A 24164-nucleotide genomic window follows, 5' to 3' on the forward strand; every position below is an offset into this window, starting at 1 on the left:
TTTACCAAAATGAAATGAATTGTCACTTCAACAAAGAAATTTTGCCAAACTAGATTACGAAATAAGAATCAATAGCAAAGCATGCGAGTATATAGACTTCAACAATTAATAATTAATAATCGTAAGGAGTATAAAATTTTTATTTGAGTTACTGATGACGTCATGTCATCTTCATAAGGAATTTAAAGCTGACAACACAAAATGAATAACTGTCACGACAAACTAGAATGACGAAGGTCAATTTGCAAGTTCAATTTAACTTTTCAGTCTTAATTATTCAGTTACACTGTTACAGTATTTCATAACTTGGTAATTCCTAAGTTGAAGCAGCCAAGAGTTGGCAAATAATCCAGCGACGTTTCATCGTTTTAGGATTGCAGACCCAGCTTTCTTTAAAGAAACCAGAAGTGTTTTTCCAGATTGCCGAACTAAAACAATTTCACGTTTTCATTTCAATATTGCTTAATATTAAGTGACGTCACAATCTGCTGCTACATTCCGTGTTGTTGATATTTCGCTGAAGATGAACCAGCCTCGTTTGATGGTGGAGACTGGCGTTCATCTGGATAGGACTGGTGATTTTTAGAGAGGCAAGATTTCAGGTCGTGTTTCGTAACATCTTTCTCTGACGAGAGTATTTTCAAAGCTTTTGTCCATTTCTTGTCATCTCTATCAGCATCCAAAAATTCTTTTGCATTGTTTTTGGTTGTTTCTTTAAACTACAATATATGCTTGTTGTTGAAAACATATTTTATGAAGCAAGTTACGTGTGTAGTTTTTACAGCACCGAGTATATTCATTTTTTTTTAACAATGTATTTTTCTGAGACCAAGGTATCTTTATCACCTAATCTCAAAGAAACAATTAAAATAAAAACCAAGCGAGTTAAAGGAAACATTTCATTGCAGACGCTTTATTTAAACAGAATGACCATTGCGCGATAAGTAGGTCGTGCAGCCCGTTGTTAAAGACAGGTGGTCAGGTTAGCAAAATGAGTACTCAAAAGTCGATTTAATAGTTAGTTAGTTTAATTAGGGTTTAATTTAAATCAAATTTAGATTAAAAGGAAAAATTAACTTGGTTTTAGGCTACTATGTTATGAAATTTAAGTTAGGTTAAACAAGAAACCATGAAAAATAGATTTGTATGTAAAATATGATTTTTTCCTGTGAAATAGTGTCAGCCTTATTTAAAATACTAATATATTTTGAATACTTTTGGTTTAGGCTGTTGTATAAGAAAAAATAAACCTCAGATTTCAGACCCATAAGTTTGTTAATGTAAGACGTGCTTTATCATCCATTTGTTTACTTTAATCATTAGATTAGTAATTAAAGATTAAATTTAGTCTTATGAAGAAAATATTGCCCTTGGAATAAATATTATAATTGATCCACAGCGAAAGAAACAATTACGTGCTTCAAAACGATTAACATATACTCACTTTTTCAGAAGCTGCTTCATGTAAAGCATCTTCTTCCAGTTGTCGATAGAGTGCATTGTACTTCGCTTTGTAATAAGTCATCGGATGGCAGCAACGAGAAATAGCATACGCAGCCCAAGTTGCCACGGCCAGGACCAATATCAGGCACCATCCTACTGTTTGAGAATAACTCAAATTGTCGTTGTATTGCTGTGTACCTTTCAGAGTAGTTACCTGTCATACGAATAATCACTTACATAAGATACAAAGTGCGAGTTACGCCGTTCCCTGTGTAAATCGCGGGTTTGTATCACAAAATGACAAATAAATGAAAAATAAACTACTAAATATACTAAACAACTAAATTACAATATTGCGAATGTTAAAAAATATATGCAACAAGAAAGATATTCAATGGAATCTTAACCTATAAACTTGAAAAGAGTAATTACCCGCCAGTTTCACGTTATTGAGAATTATTGATAAATAAACTTGGTCAACGCGAAGTTAGAAAAGCGCATTTCTATAGTATACATTTACATCGTGTTTTTCTTCGTTTGAAAAGCCTTTTGAACAAAAGATTAAGTTTTATTAATCCTTCTTACATGCAAGAGTAGACGACACGCTAAACTGGTGGTATTAAAAGTCTCACAGCTACTGTCTGATTGCTGTTACTATATATGCCTGTCATAATCTCGTCCTTGTCATGAAGCGCGAAAACTTTCTGGAGTAAAGATGTTTGTTCTAAAGCTTCTGTCTCGTTTAGTTTCTTGTCTGTTGACTTTACACTTGTTTCTTTCTACTATTACGTGCATCCTTAATCTTTTTACGTTTAACTATACAGGGTTAAGACAGTCTCAACTTCTCAAAGCCCTAAAATGCCATACACTGCAGTTCAGAACGGAATCATAAACTTGAAAAGTATTTAGCCTACAAGTATGCCACGCAAAGTTAACATTTGACGTTTGCAGCCTAACAACCCATTGACGAAGAAATCAACAACGTTTTAGCCGTAAGGTTAAAATGGTTTGTGGTTTGTTTGGCTAATTTTACAATATCGGTTGTTGGCTATATGTATAATGGATTAGAAAACCACTTTTATGTAATCGAAACTTTAAATTGGAAAGCTTTAAGTAACCTTGAATTGTTTAAGTGGAATTTATTAGAAGCCCTTGACTGGGATCAATAAAAATTTTATCCAAATTGTAAATTAAGCCAAGTAAAGCCAACAAGGCTTCATTGTACGAAAATCAAGCTTTTTGGCCTATGCCCTAAGCCTAGATCTTAAAATACAGCCTTGAGCAAAAATATTCACTGTTCACTCACGCTGTCACAAGTTTCGTCATCCTTCAACACATAGGGCAATGATGTTGTTGCGCATGCGTAGTACTCGCCTTGGAGGAGACCAACTGACACCCAAACACACGGAGCAATGAATGCGAATCCCACAACTTTCCAAAAGCACCAGGAACATGAACCCTGGCAAATATCTTTGTCTGAACAGTAACCAGTGAGACGTTTCCAGACTTGTAAATTAGCAGTAACTCCAAACACAAAAAGAATTCCGGCCGGAGCTAGAAGATAAAGCCAACCGTAAACTCGGTTTAGATTGAGAACACAGCCCGTGATGTCGGTGGAATTGCAAGCTTCCATATCTTGTTTCTCTGTGACACAAGGGCATTGGAAAGTTGTTACTGTAATGATTTCGTTAACGGAAACGGTTAATAGCATGACGATTATGTTTCGCAATGTTGCTTTGTGGTCAACTACGCTTTCGATGAGCCCTTGTAAAACATCTTTAATGGTTGTCATTGCTCCTGAGCTTTCTCAAGCGAAGTTGCAAGTCAAAAATGCTATATGTTTTCTACAAAGAGACTATAATTTGTCAAAGCAAGCACAGTAACACAAAATACCTAACTGTATAGGCTACCTCCTTATTGCCTTCATTTCATAGCAATTTGTGCCGATATACGATTACGGGGCTTTCTTGCGCAAATTTTTTGTTGAGTCACAGGAACTCCTTTATCCGCCTAGCTGGGTCCACTAAATTAAACACTTGACACACATAAACATCTTAGCCTTTTGTTTTGTTAATAAAAGTTTTCCAAGTATTTTCATTTTACTAATAAAGTGCGTGGTGCGTGCCCAAGCGTTAAAATGTAAACTGTTGATATCGTGTTTCAAACAAGCTTTTTTGTCATGAATTGTACCAAGACGCTGTATCCGTCCTTACACCTTTTTCTATTGTTTTTGCCCTTAACGTAACGCGTTGTTCTGATCATGAACTATGGATACTCTGATCGTGATTTGAAAACTTATTCTACGCACTTGCTGATGTGGATGATATGATACAGCATAATGTGTTTATTAAGTTACCTGTTAAAGAACATACTTTTAAATTGAATAAATTTCAAGTACACAAGTAGATTCTCACTCTTCCAATCAAGCTAAACCAAACCGCGTATGTTTAACCCAAGAACCGTCTGTACTGGCGGCTTGAATCTTCCTGCATTGAATCAATTGAGAGTTAAATTCTGTGGGATGTAACCTTCCGTTGTATGAATTGACCGGCCACCAAGAACATCAACAAACATAAACTTGCAATTATCAGCTGCATGCAGTATTTGCTCAGACGGGATATGTTGAGTGGTCCATTGGCTGAATCGTCCTAAAACCATGAAATTTGCCTATTAGTGAGCTACCTGCTAATAGGCAAATTTCTACCTACCAGAGGAATTATTAGGCCTATGTGTCATGCATTCCGTTTTTTCGTGCATGAGCTCTTTTTGCGTATTTGCAGCCATTTTTCTGTCAATTATACGTTGCCTTTAAGATTTTCTGTTTCTTGCTAAACGTCTTTTACATTATCTTAAATTCCTTTAAAAATGCTGCGATTGTATATCGTACGCGTGATTAATTAATTACTTAATTGGTTACGAGTACCGCTGGCAGACAGGCCGATTGATGCAGGTGACTTGTTTCAAACTATGTACGCTACAATATTGTGTAAGGCTTGCTTTGAGCTCTCGTATTAAAACTTTAAATCTTTTCGGAAGATGTGTCAATACAAAAAGAGGACTTTAAGATAACTTCCACTGCCTAAGATTTTGTTAGAAATTTTTTGATAGAATTTCGTTTTTAACAGCTTTGTTACGTTCTAGCACTAAACTGTATAAAGGTTTAAATTAGAACATAAGCATTTCCTAAAACTGATACGAAATATGCCATTAACGGAAAACGAGACAATTCAGCTTGTCACCCTGTTAGCAAAACAGGAAAACTTGCAAGTGAACGTGGGACATCCCGTCAGCAAAGGAAAAATATTTCGTAATATTACGGTTTTAGGCGGTATACTTGTGGGGCCTTTGGGAATAATTGGCGGTTAGTGTGCTTGAAACTTTAATCTTATTACTAACGTTTACAGTTAAATTACGAGAAACTATTAGGTAAAGCATTGTTTGTTTACACGATGGGATAGGTTACTATATCATTATGTTAATGTTTAGTTAGGGAAGCTGGGCTAGTGATAGCTGCAGCCGTTTGCGAAGAAGCCGAAGCTTTGCCAACAGTTATCAACGCTCTACCACCAAGCAAGCAGCTGGAGTTGGTGAACCAGATGTGCAACATCACCTCAGAGCTGCATGCAAAGGACGCTCCATCCGCGTTAGCTCTCGTGAATAGAAATGGCTCCTTCAAAATAAAGATAATCGCAACGCTGGTTGAATATTTCCAAAATCTTAAAGGGATGAAACTTGATATGCAGGATATATGTGAAGTACGAAATATTCCGTTAGCTGTAAATGACGCAATTCTACTTATCATTCTCTTAGCTGAACAGGAAAGGTTGCAAGTGACCGTACGGCGTTCTGTCAGCTTTAAGACTGGTTGTGTTACAGTCCTCGGCGGTGCTCTTTTTGGATCCCTAGGAATGATTACCGGTTAGTGTGTTAGTTTTAGTTTTAACCAAAGTCCATAAGCAATTTAATTGCAAAACACTAATCTTAATCAAAGTATTGATTGTTTGCATGATGGAATGTCATATTTATCGACTAATGTACTATATTATTACAAAAAGCTGTTAAAACCCTTCTAGAATAAATAAATAATCAACGTTTAGCTGCCGGGCACAAACTACTGATAACTGCTGGTTCCAACGAAGATATCGAACCGTTGCCAAAAATTATCAGGGCCCTACCAGAAAGCAACAAGCTGGATTTGGCCGATCATGTGCGCAACATCCTTTCACAATTAGATGAAAAAGACGCCCTCACTGTGTTGGCTCTCATCAATAGGAATGGATCGTTGAAGATGAAGTTAGTTGAACTGCTGCTTGAATTTTTTAAAAACCATGAAGGTCTTGAGGTTAATACTCAAGAATGTTGAAATACGTTTAAAGTATATAATTGCTTTTAGATAATAATTAATTGTTTATATCAGGATACGTACTCGTTCGCAAGACCACTTTTAGTCAATCGTACTTCATTAAAACTTTGGTAAATATTTATTTGTAATTGATTTTCCATTTATTTTTCAAACAGAGAAGCTTATTTCTTGTTTTACGAAACTTTTTTTCCTAGAGTTGTTGAATATTTTATGTAGTAGCTTGCAAGCTCAGAATGAAAGGTGCCTCTGGTTTAAACTTCGTAAATGTATTTTCAAAGGAAAATACACTGTAAAACACAAAAAACACACAAACGAAAAACACAAAAATTAATGTACTGTATTTATTTGTTCACACGAGTTCCACCATTTGACAGAAAAATATGTAAATTAAGCTGTAAACAATCAAATGCACATCTATTTATATTGTTTTCCATGAACGCAATCATCAATTCTATTGTACAGTATATGCAGTAGGCTATACTGTGTAGTGTTGAATTCTGCCAATGTGATTGTTTGAGGCAGGTTTTGTACAATGTTGTGAAACTTCATCGAACAAGTTTAAAGTCATTGCATTTTGAAACTATTCTCAATATTTTCCGTTTGAATTTAAAACTTTAAATGGGAACGTGAAATTCAGCTACGGGAAGATTGTGAAACTTAAAAAAAACGTGTTTGATATCTAAGTCAAAATCACAACTTTAAATTTTTACAAATAAAACGTTTCCGCATCAACAAGATCTCGAAAACCCCTAATATTGTCCTTGTGTTTCTTCCGAAAAGAAAATTAAACGTTCTTATTGAAATAAAGGTTTTGAATAAAAATTGACCAAAATATAATACATTTATAAAAAGTGTAGCACTTCAGATTTTAGGAAACGAATTAATCACGTAATGACTATACAAAACACATTAGGGCCAGCAGCCTACGTACAAGAAACATACAGAAAGAAAAACGTAGAAAATTACCCGTGTACAGTGGGACCTCGTTAATCCGGACCCCGAACAACCGGAATCCCCGCTATCCGACACAAAACTGCCGGGAACGGATTTCTTCCTATGCATTTTACCCCTTTAATCCGGAAACCCCGCTGTCCGACTCCGACACAAAAGTTTTGGAACAAATGTGCTAAATCAATAGCAATAAAATCCGATAAACCGGATTATTAACAATTAAGCGAAAATAATTCACGATTGTCCTAATACACTATGTACACTGGGTAGTTAGTTGACGAAACAATAGCCGATTATCTACGCATAATAACGTTGCGGTCTTTATTGATTCAAAAGTACAGTACTGTACAGCATTGCGCTTTGTAAAAAATTTTAGCCGCACAGCTTTTTAGTCATACTATGAAATACTGTACAGTATTTTAGAAACGAAAAAATAAATTGTTCATCAACAGTAACAAACAACACTTCCGCGGTCGCAAAAAAATACGTACATTACATCGGTTGAGTGCGGCAATCTATTGAAGACATACTGCTGCAACTCAATTGTGCGATCAGCTTTTGATATCGCATTGCGCAAAGATTGGAAACAGGTCAAAGAAAGTTCAAGACTGCTGGTCCCGCCGGAATGCTTCGCCATGCAAGAGCGGTTGTCAAACCGATTTGCGGCCGCATGTTCGTTACTTCTGGCTTAGAGCATTCGTCTTTAATACGGTGGTTCTGGGGTTCGACATTGGGTCGGATCATACAAAAAATATAATTTTATTTTAGTTGCTGTCCAGCCAGAAAGTCGGTACTTAGAATTGGAGTAAGGTGCATACTGCGTTTTGAACACAGTGCTGCATTTGCAAGATTGATTGATTTTTTACTTTCCGATAATCCGGAAACCCCGCTAAACCGACATTTTTTGACGAAACGAAGTGGTCCGGATTAACGAGGTCTCACTGTATATGTATACACGTACGTACGCTTTGTTAATTATTAAGTAACTTTGTTTGAAATGTGTTTTCTGTTGTTCATTTGCTGTTCAATTTTGCATAAGCGGACCTATCTGAGAAAGTTATGGACGTAGTAAAAACAATTATAAACGGTATTATCGACCAAGATCGACCAGGAAGCGAAAGTGAATTAAATTTCCTTTGCTGATATTTGAAGATTTTTGCTTCGAGTTTGAATTGCCATTAAGGCGTATTGCGTTGACGTCATGTTGGTATAAAGCAAAAGTTGCACCCAAATCATATCTAAGCGTTACTAGTTCCGATTTTCAAGGATTGACACTCTTATAGCAAAGTAGATCACTACAAGGATTGGGCTTTTTGTAGCTGCAACTACTAGCGAAAAATTTGAATCCTTGCCAACAGTTATCGAGGCCCTAACCGCAAAGCAAGAAGCAGAAGTTGGCAAATGACATGTAAAACATCATTTCACAGTTGAATGCAGTGACGCTGTGACGGCGTTGGCTCTGATTAATGGAAATGTCGTCTTGAAGATGCAGCTGCTTGCAGCACTGGTTAATTTTTTAACAACTCACAGAGGGTAGGAAGTTAATGCGGGAGCATAACAATTTCGTTTCATGCAGCGTACAACCTTTGCAAGATGATCTTAATGGCTTTGTGTTATGTTAAACATGTGTGGTTTCACGTGGTGTACTTACAGCATTTCTATAGTGGTAATTACAGATTGTTTAATGTTGTATAGTTTTACAAATCTATTTGTCGATTAAGAGATAAAAAACTTAAAATCTTTAATGTCTCAAAGAAGTTGCGACGTATCTTACGTTGTGATATGCTGATTTCCGCCGTTAATAGAGCTCGGTTAATCTGTAAAACTCCGTTGCCGTCTGACTCTCCAGAAGTGGCTGTTCCCATCATCACAGACGTGTTATCAATATCATATAGAATATAGATTATAGAAATTTATTTGTCATGAACAAACTCAGTTTAACTTAAGCAGCAATCAAAGTAAAAAAATAAACGGAAAGCAGCAATTGCGCTTGTCAGGAGAAGTTGTGACCAAATGAATGAGTAGAATAACCGCTGTATAAATACGTAGTCGCAACACAAACTACTGAAATTGAAGCTCACACAATAAAAATGTTATTTAAAACCATGTGGAGATTAACCGCTACAAAGTTATAAACTCAAGACTTTTAGCCGTCCAGCTAGCAGCCGGCATTTCAACGCAATTATTACCAGCATAACTATTCCCAAAGCGAATGGTTTCCGTGAACAGGCCGTATAAGCTACAAAGAGGCGAATGAGTAGCTTGACTACGGAACTTTTCTATAACTGTGGCACAAAACATTTCCAGTGCTAAATTACATTCAACAACGTAGGCTTACTTAACTGGAGACGCACTTGACATATTTGCCACGATAAACATTTTCCCTGATTGATTCAACAAGTGACTGCTTTCTGCAGGTAAGCTATTTGTTGCTGAGAAACAATAAGAAGTTTATAATTATATTCAATAGACCCACACAAAATAATAAAGAATGCAGGATAGTAAACGCACTTCCTATATATCTTTCAGACGTAGCTACATAATCTCGTATTACACAGTATATGGAGCAATCATAATATGAAAAGTGTAGAATGTCTTGTCAGCACAGAAACAAAGCTTGCATGAAATGCAAAAATCATTTCAGTTTTGTTTGTTTTCCTGTTTGGTGCTAGACCCGTGACGTAATGCTTGTTCCACCAAAGTGTAGAAGGTAAGTTGCACATTGTTTTCGTGAAGAAATGCTGGCTCACCCACTACCGACAACTACTGGTTAAAAAGTGTATGAATTGTTCACAGCATGACCAACGACTTGAAACTCGTTGTGAAAATTGCCTCTTGTGAACACTCTGTCTATTACTTTCAAATAATGTTTTTATTTAGGCATAGACTTATCATACGTCCCGTTTTAGACGGGACAGTCCCCATTTTTAACGTCTTGTCCCTGCGTCCCGATCGGTCGGCCAAACGTCCCGGTTTGGCATTCAGTCAGCCAGCATAGGCATACCGCATATAAGCCATGCACGAACATTAGCATGTTCCTATTATTGTTTTTGCTGTGTAGCGTACCGGTACTTCTTGAAGAAGAATTCGAGATCTTGTTTGTTATTTATTTCATTGTATTCGATAAAAATGTTATTGTGACGTTATTGTTAGCGGATAATTGGTACGGTAATTTTCCGGTGAAATAGAGGCAGACATCTTTGTGACGTTAACGTAAATTCCTTCCTATTTTTCGAATTGAAACCGATATTTAGAGAACAAGCACTTAAACTTTCGATGGTAATATGGTCAATGAAGACAGCTAGGGTGGTTTTAAATGTAGGCCTACGTAATAATTCCGAAAAATGTCAAGTTAAAAAATCACAGCTAAGGGGTTTAGGTTGTTTGAAAGCGTCCCGTTTTGAAGCCACAAAATTATGGTAAGCCTAGCTAGAGTCGAACACAATGTCCGATATCGGCCTTTCAAATCAATGCTTATCAATTCAGCTAAAAGTTGCAGATGATCAACAGCATGAATCGATGCAAATTTTTATTGTCGCAATCTCAATAGTGGGTTTATTACATATATAATTGATAACTTAATCATTTTAACTGTGTTGCTTAGTCGGTAAATTTTAAAAAAGGCTAAAATTGATGTTAACTTGAAAACTAATATTCACTCATTCAGCAGAGTGGCGCAGCGGAAGCGTGCTGGGCCCATAACCCAGAGGTCGATGGATCGAAACCATCCTCTGCTACCTATCCAGCTGTGATCGTATAGTGGTTAGTACTCCACGTTGTGGCCGTGGCAACCCTGGTTCGAATCCAGGTCACAACAGATTTTCCTTTTACTGGATTGAGTGATGCAAAGCTGTTTTGTTGCTAGAGTCGAACAAAATGTCCGATATCGGCCTTTCAAATCAATGCTTATCAATTCAGCTAAAAGTTGCAGATGATCAACAGCATGAATCGATGTAAATTTTTAAAGTGGCAATCTCAATAGTGGGTTTATTACACAAATATTTGATAACTTAATCAAAACATGAGTAATGGAACTGCGTTTTTATGAAACATTAAAGTTTTGTAGTTTGTTTGGACTACTAACACAACATACAACCTACACAAATAACAGTATTTTCAAATGCTACCAATTTATAGCTTTTGTGTTGATATGTTTTCCGAATACTACTATAACGTAGTATGAACAGAGTAACAAAAACGTCAAAATACGATTGAAAAATTACATTGTAGGCTTACATCAAATATGTTATATTGCGTGTGACATTCTACATTTAACTGGGTTGCTCAGTTGGTAAATTTAAAAAAAGGCTAAAATTGATCTAAGCGAAGCGGAAGCGTGCTGTGCCCATAACCCAGAGGGCGATGGATCAAAACCATCCTCTGCTACTTAGTACTCCACGTTGTGGCCGTGGCAACCCTGGTTCGAATCCAGGTCACAGCAGATTTTCCTTTTACTGGATTGAGGTACTGCCCGCGTAGGTTCGAATCCTGCCGACAACGCGGAATTGAAATTATGTTTTCATAAGAGATTCGAGAAAAGTGCGATTTTATTTATTTGTATTGAACATTAAGCACAGTTGTCGTGACCGAGTGGTTAAGGCGACAGACTAGAAATATGTTGGGCTCTGCCCGCGTAGGTTCGAATCCTGCCGACAACAACGATATTAATTTTGCAAATTCACAAGTATATTGAGAAAAGTGTCACTTTAATGATTTCATCCAGACTCACGTCGGCTTAGCCGGATTAGCGCGCTGGACTTCTAATCCAGATGTTCCGTGTTCGAGTCCCGGCAGGGATGATTTGCTAAATATTTTAAAAAGATAATCACTTAACTCTACATATTTTCATCTTAAATTGAGAAAACCGTTAACATCATCGTCTACGGCTTCTATAAAGTAAATTTAGAATGAAACAATCTGGATTGGTGCGTTGTATTTATCCTCGATTAAACATCGTTGCTTGGATCTGTGAATTTTATACAGCCACGAGTAAAACAACCGTGATATTAGTACTAAATTAAGCCTTTACTTAGTTTTGTGGTAATTATTCTAACAACGGAAATCCACACAAAACATCAGGGTCAGGATGGCCGAGTGGTCTAAGGCGCCAGATTCAAGCAGAGGTTTAGTCACTTTGTGCGGCTCTAGAGGCGTGGGTTCGAATCGCTAGTAGTAGACTAGATATCTGTTGAGATCTGCCCGCGGATGTTCGAATCCTGCCGACAACGCTGACATAAAATTACGTTTTCATAAGTGATTCGAGAATAGTGCCATTTTATCTATTTGCATTGAACATTAAGGACAATTGTCGTGGCCGAGTGGTTAAGGCGACAGACTCGAAATGTGATGGGCTCTGCCCGCGTAGGTTCGAATCCTGCCGACAACGCTGACATAAACTTTCGTTTTCATAAGTGATTCGAGAAAAGTGGCATTTTTTTATTTGCATTTGACATTCATCACAGTTGTCGTGGCCAAGTGGTTAAGGCGACAGACTAAATATCTGTTGGGCTCTGCCCGCGTAGGTTCGAATCCTGCCGACAACGCTGACATAAATTTTCGTATTCATAAGTGATTCGAGAAAAGTTCGATTTTATCTATTTGCATTGAACATTAAGCACAGTTGTCGTGGCCAAGTGGTTAAGGCGACAGACTCGAAATCTGTTAGGGTCTCCCCGCGTAGGTTCGAATCCTGCCGACAACGTTGACATAAACTTTCGTTTTCATAAGTGATTCGAGAAAAGTGGCATTTTTTTATTTGCATTTGACATTCATCAGAGTTGTCGTGGCCGAGTGGTTAAGGCGACAGACTAGAAATCTGCTGGGCTCTGCCCGCTTAGGTTCAAATCCTGCCGACAACACGAAATTGGAATCACGCTTCCATAAGTGATTTGCGAAAAGTGCGATTTTATCTATTTGCATTGAACATTAAGCACAGTTGTCGTGTCCGAGTGGTTAAGGCGACAAATTCGAAATCTGCTGGGCTCTGCCCGCGTAGGTTCGAATCTTGCCGACAATGCGGAATTGAAATCATGTTTCCATAGGTGATTGGAGAACAGTGCGATTTTATTTATTTGTATTGAACATTAAGCACAGTTGTCGTGGCCGAGTGGTTAAGGCGTCAGACTTGAAATCTGTTGGGCTATGCCCGCGTAGGTTCGAATCCTGCCGACAACGCGGAATTGAAATTATGTTTTCATAAGAGATTCGAGAAAAGTGCTATTTTATTTATTTGCATTTAACATTAAGCACAGTTGTCGTGGCCGAGTGGTTAAGGCGTCAGACTTGAAATCTGTTGGGCTATGCCCGCGTAGGTTCGAATCCTGCCGACAACGCGGAATTGAAATTATGTTTTCATAAGAGATTCGAGAAAAGTGCGATTTTATCTATTTGCATTGAACATTAAGCACAGTTGTCGTGGCCGAGTGGTTAAGGCGACAAATTCGAAATCTGTTGGGCTCTGCCCGTGTAGGTTCGAATCTTGCCGACAATGCCGAATTGAAATCAAGTTTTCATAAGGGATTCGAGAAAAGTGCGATTTTATCTATTTGCATTGAACATTAAGCACAGTTGTCGTGGCCGAGTGGTTAAGGCGACAGACTCGAAATGTGATGGGCTCTGCCCGCGTAGGTTCGAATCCTGCCGACAACGCTGACATAAATTTTCTTTTTCATAAGTGATTCGAGAAGTGTGCGATTTATCAATTTGCATTGATCATTAAGCACAGTTGTCGTGGCCGAGTGGTTAAGGCGACAGACTTGAAATCTGTTGGGCTATGCCCGCGTAGGTTCGAATCCTGCCGACAACGCGGAATTGAAATTATGTTTTCATAAGTGATTCGCGAAAAGTGCGATTTTATCAATTTGCATTGATCATTAAGCACAGTTATCGTGGCCGAGTGGTTAAGGTGACAGACTAAAAATCTGTTGGGCTATGCCCGCGTAGGTTCGAATCCTGCCGACAACGCTGACATAAAATTACGTATTCATAAGTGATTCGAGAAAAGTTGGATTATATCTATTTGCATTGATCATTAAGCACTATTGTCGTGGCCAAGTGGTTAAGGTGAAAGACTAGAAATCTGTTGGCATCTGCCCGCGTAGGTTCGAATCCTGCCGACAACGCTGACATAACGTCTAGCCTTAGCCAGCAAGCGAACTTGAATGGAATAGAGCAATGTTAATGGCGTTATTTCTCAAGGTTCGTACAAGCGTCACAGTTAGTTCCCACTCCCAGGTACTAAATGTTTTGGGTTCAAATCCCTGCCCAAGCGCTGGTCGTCTATTCTTAGGAAATAAAACGAAATTATCCTACAAGACTTTGAAAGTTTAAGTGTGCAACAAGACTCTACGAAACTGAAGTTCAGTAACACACAAAAATTTCAGTCCCACAATGAAAAAAGTTCGAAAGGTATAAATCTACCGATAAGGTTGGACATAAGCGATGGCGCAGTGAAAATAGCGGAGAACAGCAAATCAAAGGTTTTCGGTTCAAGCCTCTGGCCATCCAAGCCTAGGCCAAGAAGATTCTGTCGCATAGTTCCCACTCGAAGGAAGGCCACTGAAGGTTTTGGGATCAAATCCCTGCCCAAGGGCTGGTCTTCTTTTCTTAGGAAATAAAACGAAGTTATCCTACAAGACTTTGAAAATCGAAGTGTGTGATAGGACTCCACAAAATAGATTTTAACTCACATAAAAAAATTTGAGTCCCACTATGAAATAAGGTGAAAAGGTATAAATGTACCAGTTGTTAGTGAAGTAAACGATGGCGCAGTGAAAACATCTGCTAGCAGCAAATCAAAGGTTCTCGGTTCAAACCTCTGTCCATCCAAGTCTAACCTAAGAAAATACAGTTGCATAGTTCCAACTTCCCGTTAGGTAACTAGAGTACTAGAGTACTAGAGTACTAGAGTACTAGAGTACTAGAGTACTAGAGTACTAGAGTACTAGAGTACTAGAGTACTAGAGTACTAGAGTACTAGAGTACTAGAGTACTAGAGTACTAGAGTACTAGAGTACTAGAGTACTAGAGTACTAGAGTACTAGAGTACTAGAGTACTAGAGTACTAGAGTACTAGAGTACTAGAGTACTAGAGTACTAGAGTACTAGAGTACTAGAGTACTAGAGTACTAGAGTACTAGAGTACTAGAGTACTAGAGTACTAGAGTACTAGAGTACTAGAGTACTAGAGTACTAGAGTACTAGAGTACTAGAGTACTAGAGTACTAGAGTACTAGAGTACTAGAGTACTAGAGTACTAGAGTACTAGAGTACTAGAGTACTAGAGTACTAGAGTACTAGAGTACTAGAGTACTAGAGTACTAGAGTACTAGAGTACTAGAGTACTAGAGTACTAGAGTACTAGAGTACTAGAGTACTAGAGTACTAGAGTACTAGAGTACTAGAGTACTAGAGTACTAGAGTACTAGAGTACTAGAGTACTAGAGTACTAGAGTACTAGAGTACTAGAGTACTAGAGTACTAGAGTACTAGAGTACTAGAGTACTAGAGTACTAGAGTACTAGAGTACTAGAGTACTAGAGTACTAGAGTACTAGAGTACTAGAGTACTAGAGTACTAGAGTACTAGAGTACTAGAGTACTAGAGTACTAGAGTACTAGAGTACTAGAGTACTAGAGTACTAGAGTACTAGAGTACTAGAGTACTAGAGTACTAGAGTACTAGAGTACTAGAGTACTAGAGTACTAGAGTACTAGAGTACTAGAGTACTAGAGTACTAGAGTACTAGAGTACTAGAGTACTAGAGTACTAGAGTACTAGAGTACTAGAGTACTAGAGTACTAGAGTACTAGAGTACTAGAGTACTAGAGTACTAGAGTACTAGAGTACTAGAGTACTAGAGCACTAGAGTACTAGAGTACTAGAGCACTAGAGTACTAGAGCACTAGAGCACTAGAGCACTAGAGCACTAGAGCACTAGAGCACTAGAGCACTAGAGCACTAGAGCACTAGAGCACTAGAGCACTAGAGCACTAGAGCACTAGAGCACTAGAGCACTAGAGCACTAGAGCACTAGAGCACTAGAGCACTAGAGCACTAGAGCACTAGAGCACTAGAGCACTAGAGCACTAGAGCACTAGAGCACTAGAGCACTAGAGCACTAGAGCACTAGAGCACTAGAGCACTAGAGCACTAGAGCACTAGAGCACTAGAGCACTAGAGCACTAGAGCACTAGAGCACTAGAGCACTAGAGCACTAGAGCACTAGAGCACTAGAGCACTAGAGCACTAGAGCACTAGAGCACTAGAGCACTAGAGCACTAGAGCACTAGAGCACTAGAGCACTAGAGCACTAGAGCACTAGAGCACTAGAGCACTAGAGCACTAGAGCACTAGAGCACTAGAGCACTAGAGCACTAGAGCACTAGAGCACTAGAGCACTAGAGCACTAGAGCACTAGAGCACTAGAGCACTAGAGCACTAGAGCACTAGAGCACTAGAGCACTAGAGCACTAGAGCACTAGAGCACTAGAGCACTAGAGCACTAGAGCACTAGAGCACTAGAGCACTAGAGCACTAGAGCACTAGAGCACTAGAGCACTAGAGCACTAGAGCACTAGAGCACTAGAGCACTAGAGCACTAGAGCACTAGAGCACTAGAGCACTAGAGCACTAGAGCACTAGAGCACTAGAGCACTAGAGCACTAGAGCACTAGAGCACTAGAGCACTAGAGCACTAGAGCACTAGAGCACTAGAGCACTAGAGCACTAGAGCACTAGAGCACTAGAGCACTAGAGCACTAGAGCACTAGAGCACTAGAGCACTAGAGCACTAGAGCACTAGAGCACTAGAGCACTAGAGCACTAGAGCACTAGAGCACTAGAGCACTAGAGCACTAGAGCACTAGAGCACTAGAGCACTAGAGCACTAGAGCACTAGAGCACTAGAGCACTAGAGCACTAGAGCACTAGAGCACTAGAGCACTAGAGCACTAGAGCACTAGAGCACTAGAGCACTAGAGCACTAGAGCACTAGAGCACTAGAGAACTAGAGCACTAGAGCACTAGAGCACTAGAGCACTAGAGCACTAGAGCACTAGAGCACTAGAGCACTAGAGCACTAGAGCACTAGAGCACTAGAGCACTAGAGCACTAGAGCACTAGAGCACTAGAGCACTAGAGCACTAGAGCACTAGAGCACTAGAGAACTAGAGCACTAGAGCACTAGAGCACTAGAGCACTAGAGCACTAGAGCACTAGAGCACTAGAGCACTAGAGCACTAGAGCACTAGAGCACTAGAGCACTAGAGTACTAGAGTACTAGAGTACTAGAGTACTAGAGTACTAGAGTACTAGAGTACTAGAGTACTAGAGTACTAGATGTCGTATTACACAGTATATGGAGCAATCATAATATGAAAAGAGTAGAATGTCTTGTCAGCACAGAAACAAAGCTTGCATGAAATGCAAAAATTATTTCAGTTTTGTTTGTTTTCCTGTTTGGTGCTAGACCCGTGACGTAATGCTTGTTCCACCAAAGTGTAGAAGGTAAGTTGCACATTGTTTTCGTGAAGAAATGTTGGCTCACCCACTACCGACAACTACTGGTTAAAAAGTGTATGAATTGTTAACAGCATGATCAATGACTTGAAACTCGTTGTGAAAATTGCCTCTTGTGAACACTCTGTCTATTACTTTCAAATAATGTTTTTATTTAGGCATAGATTTACCATACGTCCCGTTTTAGCCGGGACAGTCCCCCTTTTTAACGTCTTGTCCCTGCGTCCTGATCGGTCGGCCAAACGTCCCGGTTTGGCATTCAGTCAGCCAGCATAGGCATACCGCATAGAAGCCATGCACGAACATTAGCATGTTCTTATTATTGTGTTTGCTGTGTAGCGTACCGGTACTTCTTGAAGAAGAATTCGAGATCTTGTTTGTTATTTATTTCATTGTATTCGATAAAAATGTTATTGTGACGTTATTGTTAGCGGATAATTGGTACGGTAATTTTCCGGTGAAATAGAGGCAGACATCTTTGTATCGTTAACGTCAATTCCTTCCTATTTTTCGAATTGAAACCGATATTTAGAGAACAAGCACTTGAACTTTCGATGGCAATATGGTCAATGAAGACAGCTAGGGTGGTTTTAAATGTAGGCCTACGTAATAATTCCGAAAAATGTCAAGTTAAAAAATCACAGCTAAGGGGTTTAGGTTGTTTGAAAGCGTCCCGTTTTGAAGCCACAAAATTATGGTAAGCCTATTTAGGCAGCAAACGCATATGATTTAACAGAGTTTAACAAATTGGAATATTTTGTTACTACCAGAGTTTATTGTATAATAATTAATTCTTTGGCAGCTAAAAGCTCAGCGAAAAAAAAACAGAAAATGCAAATCAAATGCGACCTTAGCATAAAAACATTAGACTGGTAATGTATAAAAACAAAAATAACACGTTTACACCAAGTCCATCGTATTATACATGCTACGTTTTCACACAGGGGATGTCTTTTTTGGATTTGACAAACGCATTTCGTCCCATTCTTCATAAACGCTCGCCAAGTTAGAAATAGTTACACTTCTACCCGAAAGAAGAACTCTTAGTGCTTTGTTCCACATGTCTTTGTTCGGTTTGCTTTTAAGGAAATTCTTCGCTACTTCTTCCGTTTCGTCTTTCCACTTTAAAATTTGAATAAAAAGTTATTCATAGACGAATAATCTACATGTCTGAGTGTCTGCTCTATGCTTATTTATATAACGGCTAAAAACTTTCGCTTATAACACTTAGTTGGCTTTAAAAAATCATTTGATAAACATTTTATATTACCAGGTCATCTAATGCATTATCGAGGGCACGTTCTTCCAGTTTCTTGTAAGCGCCGTTGTACTTCATTTCGTAATAATTTTTGGACGCACAGCATCTTGAAACCGTGTAGATTATCCATATCGTGAAGGATACTGTTGAAACCAGCAGCCAACCGATTACTTGCGAAACACCCATGTTATCGTTGTATTCGTCGGTTTTTCGTAGATCTTTAATCTGCAACAAAGTAGAATGACAGAACGCGTGACCAGTGATCTGATAATGTTATACAGAGTTTTGAAAAATAACATTTATAACAAAGACTGCCTAAAGCAAAATTGGGTTGAAAACCAATAACTTGTTTGTGTTGTTTTGCAATCGGCTGCAAGCTACGAAAGATAAATGACAAAGTATAACCAGTTTAAAGCGGGTGCAGCTTTGCAGCAAAACGACAGTACTTTATGGATTTAGAAACTGTGCAAGTGGATTCCCAAAATAAAAATTCACAAACTTCTTTTACTGTAATTATGCAACTACACCTCATGCATTGCTGTGATATTGAAACTTACGTGGGCACAAGTTTCATTCGGGGTGACCACGTACGGCTTTGCCGTCACTGCGCATGCGTAATATTCACCTTTGAGAAGACCGAATGAAATCCATGCACAGGGAGCGATCAGAGCTGCTCCAAGAACTTCTAAACACGCCCACAGTTTTGAAAAGATGTACACGCTGTCACCGTAGTTTGTCGACTTACAACACCCCGTCAGAACTTTCCGGAATTTGTTGCTGATAGATAAACTGACCATGAGCAAAATCGCAGCGGGAGCGAAAAGATAAAACCATCCATAACTACGGCTGTTGCCTTGAATAATCCACGTTGGGGGATAATATGGCACTGGCGGTAAACCGACGCCCAAGTTATAATACGCGAATTCTTCGTCTGTCACGCAGGGGCATTGGAAGGTAGCAGCTGTGATGAGCTCGTTCAGTCCAACTGTGCCGACAATTAGCACCGTATTCTTAAGCGATGATCTGTTTTTCTTCACGCCTTCGCTGATGTGGCTCAACGCGGCTTGCAGCTGCAAAGCCATGACTATCAAAGCAAACAACTGGATGGTAACTCACTGATTGTTTCCTCTATAAATGCTATCACTGTCTGTGAAAATTTTCGCCTAGAAATGTTACATGAACGCTGTCATTTTAAATAAATATGTTTCAGAGAATGACAGAATAGTGATACTCATACATACATTACCACTATTCTAATAATACGTCTGTTGTAAGTCATTTCGGTAGCACGTGTACAGTGTAGTATTAACCATTTAAAGCAAAGCACTAAACCCCACACATCATCCAAGCTAAGGCTTAGCCGTCAAGTTTAAAGTTCATCGCATCGTTTGCTATCGCCAGCCGGGAACTCATTGACCAGATATAATGCTTAGGCCTTAAATTCTGACCACGCTGGGTTGTGCTAAACCACGTCTAGCCTAAATGCCATCGTAGCAAAATTATAACCTAAACCCAATATATTCACGTAGGCGGATAAGCCTATCAATTACTGTTCGTCACTCAAACCAACTGCGATGTAATTTACACGGCTGTCACTATTTCACCGAAATAAATCGTGTGTTCAAAGCTAGTTTACATAGTTTCTTGTGAACCCAACTTAAATGTTATAGCATAGTAACTTAACCTAAATCTGCCTTCAAATCTAAATCTAACCTCATTTAAACCTTGTATAGCTAAAATCAACTTTTTCAATACCTATTCTTCTAACGTAATCGCCTATCTTTAACAACGGGCCAACTTACGCTGAAATAACCACCCTTAGTTCACACTCATTCATTTACGATTAACCCGTAGTATCGCATCGTTTATTTTTCGCCATAGATTTTACGGAGCGAAGAATGGATGGTGGTAACGTGATTACAGCAAAAGAAAACCACTAACAACAATCTCACTAACAATCAGTAAATGTAACCTTACGTGACATGATTAACAAACCTAGCATATCACACACTTACACGGGAAACAAATTCGATGAGAGGACTGTTAACAAAGAAAGCATGAATCTCAAGAACAGTAAAAGTAAAACACAAGTTTGGAGGCAGTTCTATCCTTCTATTGTCATAGCACCACTGTAGACGGTAGACATCTTGCTTGTTTTAACTTTTAAGTCTCAGGAATTTGCCGTATTTTTCGCGTTTGCAGATTGTTAGTGAGTGTATTATTCTTGTTTCAGTTTGATATTATAAGCACAATATTTTTTCGCTCCCCACGTCAATGGCGAAAAATATACAATACCTTAAATGCAACACAAAATGGTGGAGTGCGGAAAACGTAGTAACCGCAATGAATTGATGAACGCTTGCGCTCGTTTCCGCATGACATTTGTGACTAAAGAAATCTCTCTGTAGAAAGCAACTCTCAATAAGATCAAAACTTTGACTTCAGTACTCTAAAACCGTTACCACGCTCTTAAACGTTCTGGTTCTCATGTTAGTTAGTGTTAGTGCACAACCACAGGTTGCCTTTGTATGCAAGGCCTCAGCTACTCAAACTGTAACGTAATCTGGTTGTTCACTTATAAACTAGACCCGTTAGATGCTGGTTGAATGTAACTGAAGCAAATAAGCTTTATTCTTTAAAATATATTAGTTAGCTAGCTGTCTGTACACAAAAAAACAACCAGTTCCGCCTATAGTACACTCAACAATTTCGCTCTTAAAACATGTAAACATAACATTGTCTGGTCACTTTTCCTCAGACACGCATTCAGCACGTCAATACCTTGTTGTCTAGTTACGTCAGAGTTGTAAAGCTATATACTGCTGCCTAATCTATATTACCAAAGTTTAACCACCACCAACACGCTTATTCTGCAAAATTGTAATGGCCTAACGGTAATAACAGTTACCACGTTTTATGATCTAACAACAACACCAACAGCGTTGTAAACTTATAATTGTACAATGTACGACCATCTGTGAACATTATATTACCCTCAAGCAATCGATTGCGCCACGACAATTTCAAAATCACCCAACCGTATCCAAGTAAAAACAAGTCGCTATGAAAGCTTGATTTGTCAAAGCTTGGTTTAACAACCGCAGACAAATTAATTAAACGAGTATTTTTATCCCACATCGTGAATTGAGACAGCAAAATACTGCTGCTGAACTAACGCTGCTCTTACTTAAGTTTGTCAGGAAAGCTAGCTTGTGATAGCACCAGTAAAACAAACATTGCGTCACTTCACGGTCCAGTGATTACGAGCTTCTCTATTCTTGCCGATTGCACAATCTAATTCTAAAGCAAAAAAGATTTTTTAATTAAAGCTTCTTTAATAAACTTCAATGTTCTAGCTTCTATCTTAACTGTAGATGCCTTATGCCGTCATAGGTAAATTTACTTGATCACTTTAATAATTGATGTTCCAGCAACGCAAAAACCCCAAGTTACTCCAACGTACGTAACAAAGGGAACTATTAATTGCGTAGCAATAAACTTAAAATATTAAATACAACAATATATTCGTTTTTCATAAATAAATAAATTAAACTCTTTTGTAAAAACTGAAGAAGCCTTTTTGCGAAAAGCCGTTAAGAAATCTAGCATTAAATCAATTGCTCAATTAAAAAAGTTTTCTTGTTTGTTTCGTACACAATATTGTGTGTTTGTTGTGCTTGTTTTAAATGCGGTATGTTTAAATTATATATCTTTTGGCTGTCACTATTTCACCGGAAAGAATCGTAAGTTTGAAGTTAATTTTCACGGTTTCTTGTTACAATTGTGTGTCTGTCATTGTGTCGTGCATGTTTTTAAACGTAACATATTTAAATTGTATATCTAACAATAACAAACAAGAGCAAACAAACCGGCTGCTTTTGAATATGCAAATGTGTACTGTGGTGCTAACTTTTACCTTGGCGTTTGTTAATCTTCTGACTTCATGCGTCTTTGTATGTTACCTGTTTATACGTATTGAGCCCCGATTGGTGTTCGTCTTCTAACCTGCTTTTAAAAATCATAGCTGTTGCGACTGAGCGTTGTTAAACGATGATACATCGATTGTTATTCATTGTCAATATATAGATTTCTAACGCTTAAGCACGATTTCGTGTAAATTCTAACTATTTTGTGAGAAAGCGGATCTCTGAAATCTTGTGACCCATGGTAAGTATTTGTTTTCTTGTAGATCAATATTTTTAAATAAAACGGGAGAAAATATTCCAACGATTTTAGTTAGAACGTTTTGCCTACCAGTCAGAAATCAAACATTAACATTTGAAAATTCCCAAGTTGGATTGAGCCATCGTGATGTAATATTTCGCATCCAGAAATCCCCTGGTGTTTCGCTTTCGGGCCTCTCCCGGGTAATTTCAAATCGTGGTACTGTTTTATTCTTTTCACAGTAAGGAAAGTTACGTGTCACGAATGCTTGTAAAATACATTAGCTTGTAACCAAAGGAAATGGTTTGAACAAGATTAAGATCAGTTAAGAAGAACGTGATTTAGGCAGCAGCTAATGTAGATCATACAGATTTCAATGTGAGTTAAGATCAATATAATATGGTTACACTCTTGCGTGATTCGCCATAGGCCAAAACAACATTTACGAAACAATAGCAGTGTCAATAATGTTATGTTCAGTATGTCAGCTAAGCTGTCCAACTGATATTAAAAATAGTGATTTTAAAGCGAAGGTTTATTGTTAAAGCAAGTTGACCAAAAGTACAGAAGAATTAGGGGCATTTTAAAATATCGGAAGAAACTTTTCGTAAAATATTTTGTAGTTATGTCGTAAGAACGCAAATTTGATGATAAGTTTGACTTAGGCCGTGGCAATAGTTACGTCACGACGTGAAATTTACAACTCATGCGAATGACGCTGCTTTTTGGATCAACTATTAATATAGAACGTTTCCTGTAAGAGCCTAGAAATTTCCATTGTTTATACGTATATTTAAGTGCTGGTAACTGACCACGAGGCGAACCTACTTTTAGCCTGGTTTAAAAACGTGTTTCTGTCTTTCTGACTCATCATCTGACTCAATTATCTTGCGGTTTTCAGCGCACAAAAAAATAAAAATGCCTAGAGAGTGAATAAAGCGAATTTCAAACAGTTATTTTCGGTTAACGTACTCATAACTTATGGGTTAAATCATTCGCTGTTATATGTGAACTATATAATTGACACTTTACTTTAATGTAACCCTGTTTAAGTAAAAAAAAAAAAAACAAGGTATAGGTTGGCACACATTTTGGAAACAACAAAATTAAATGTGATGTAAAAAGTACATGCATCCAAGCAATCACAAAGTACTTAATGACGTAACAAAATAATATAAAATCTTTTGGTAAAAAAAGGAAAATGGGAATAAAGCTGTATTAAAATCGAAAAATGCATATTTTTTTTAAAGTCCCATAAAACCGGCATCTATGTTACAGTACTCATTAACGCAATTAAAGAAGTGAATGGTGCACTGTTTCCCAATTTTGCGATCAAGGCGGTTATTAGAAAGTAACCTTCGTAATATGGTGGCGCGTAAGTCGTTGATGTCATGACCCGGTGAGTTGAAATGTTTAGCTACAGGTTTGTGGTTATGTTCATGACGGATATTGCTTCTGTGACCCGTG

The 24164-nt window shown here is 38.2% G+C and overlaps 3 protein-coding genes and 6 non-coding genes across 10 annotated transcripts; 7 read left to right on the forward strand and 2 right to left on the reverse strand.

The window, feature by feature from the left end:
• Window positions 1-110: 110 nt before the first annotated feature.
• On the reverse strand, window positions 111-3445 carry LOC143451769 (calcium homeostasis modulator protein 6-like). 2 transcript variants are annotated; one of them, XM_076952497.1, is made up of 4 exons: window positions 3342-3445; window positions 2750-3087; window positions 1445-1657; window positions 111-719 (listed from the first exon to the last, which is right to left on the reverse strand). In XM_076952497.1, the coding sequence occupies exons 2-4, from the start codon at window positions 3074-3076 to the stop codon at window positions 492-494; spliced, it is 768 nt and encodes a 255-aa protein (XP_076808612.1). In that variant the 5' UTR covers window positions 3077-3087; window positions 3342-3445; the 3' UTR covers window positions 111-491. The 2 variants fall into 2 exon arrangements, with proteins under 2 accessions (XP_076808612.1, XP_076808611.1); XM_076952496.1 differs by having other exon boundaries at window positions 2750-3437.
• A 1143-nt stretch (window positions 3446-4588) lies between these two features.
• LOC143452462 (uncharacterized) lies at window positions 4589-5925 on the forward strand. The gene is made up of 3 exons (XM_076953454.1): window positions 4589-4804; window positions 4930-5361; window positions 5541-5925. Exons 1-3 carry the CDS (start codon window positions 4645-4647, stop codon window positions 5804-5806), a joined length of 858 nt encoding a protein of 285 aa, XP_076809569.1. The 5' UTR covers window positions 4589-4644; the 3' UTR covers window positions 5807-5925.
• Window positions 5926-10422: 4497 nt separating this feature from the next.
• On the forward strand, window positions 10423-10494 carry Trnam-cau (transfer RNA methionine (anticodon CAU)). Its single transcript has one exon. It is a non-coding gene; the product is annotated as a tRNA-Met (tRNA).
• Window positions 10495-12218: 1724 nt separating this feature from the next.
• Window positions 12219-12300, forward strand: Trnaf-aaa (transfer RNA phenylalanine (anticodon AAA)). The gene has a single exon. It is a non-coding gene; the product is annotated as a tRNA-Phe (tRNA).
• Window positions 12301-12849: 549 nt separating this feature from the next.
• Window positions 12850-12931, forward strand: Trnas-uga (transfer RNA serine (anticodon UGA)). The gene has a single exon. It is a non-coding gene; the product is annotated as a tRNA-Ser (tRNA).
• A 76-nt stretch (window positions 12932-13007) lies between these two features.
• Trnas-uga (transfer RNA serine (anticodon UGA)) lies at window positions 13008-13089 on the forward strand. The gene has a single exon. It is a non-coding gene; the product is annotated as a tRNA-Ser (tRNA).
• A 391-nt stretch (window positions 13090-13480) lies between these two features.
• Trnas-uga (transfer RNA serine (anticodon UGA)) lies at window positions 13481-13562 on the forward strand. The gene has a single exon. It is a non-coding gene; the product is annotated as a tRNA-Ser (tRNA).
• A 76-nt stretch (window positions 13563-13638) lies between these two features.
• Trnaf-aaa (transfer RNA phenylalanine (anticodon AAA)) lies at window positions 13639-13720 on the forward strand. Its single transcript has one exon. It is a non-coding gene; the product is annotated as a tRNA-Phe (tRNA).
• Window positions 13721-18028: 4308 nt separating this feature from the next.
• On the reverse strand, window positions 18029-19677 carry LOC143453196 (calcium homeostasis modulator protein 6-like). Its single transcript, XM_076954383.1, has 3 exons — window positions 19091-19677; window positions 18546-18758; window positions 18029-18397 (listed from the first exon to the last, which is right to left on the reverse strand). The coding sequence occupies exons 1-3, from the start codon at window positions 19613-19615 to the stop codon at window positions 18212-18214; spliced, it is 924 nt and encodes a 307-aa protein (XP_076810498.1). The 5' UTR covers window positions 19616-19677; the 3' UTR covers window positions 18029-18211.
• Between the last annotated feature and the right edge of the window lie 4487 nt (window positions 19678-24164).

Source organism: Clavelina lepadiformis, chromosome 4 (assembly GCF_947623445.1).
Source record: "Clavelina lepadiformis chromosome 4, kaClaLepa1.1, whole genome shotgun sequence".
In the NCBI taxonomy this organism is placed as follows: Eukaryota; Metazoa; Chordata; class Ascidiacea; order Aplousobranchia; family Clavelinidae; genus Clavelina; species Clavelina lepadiformis.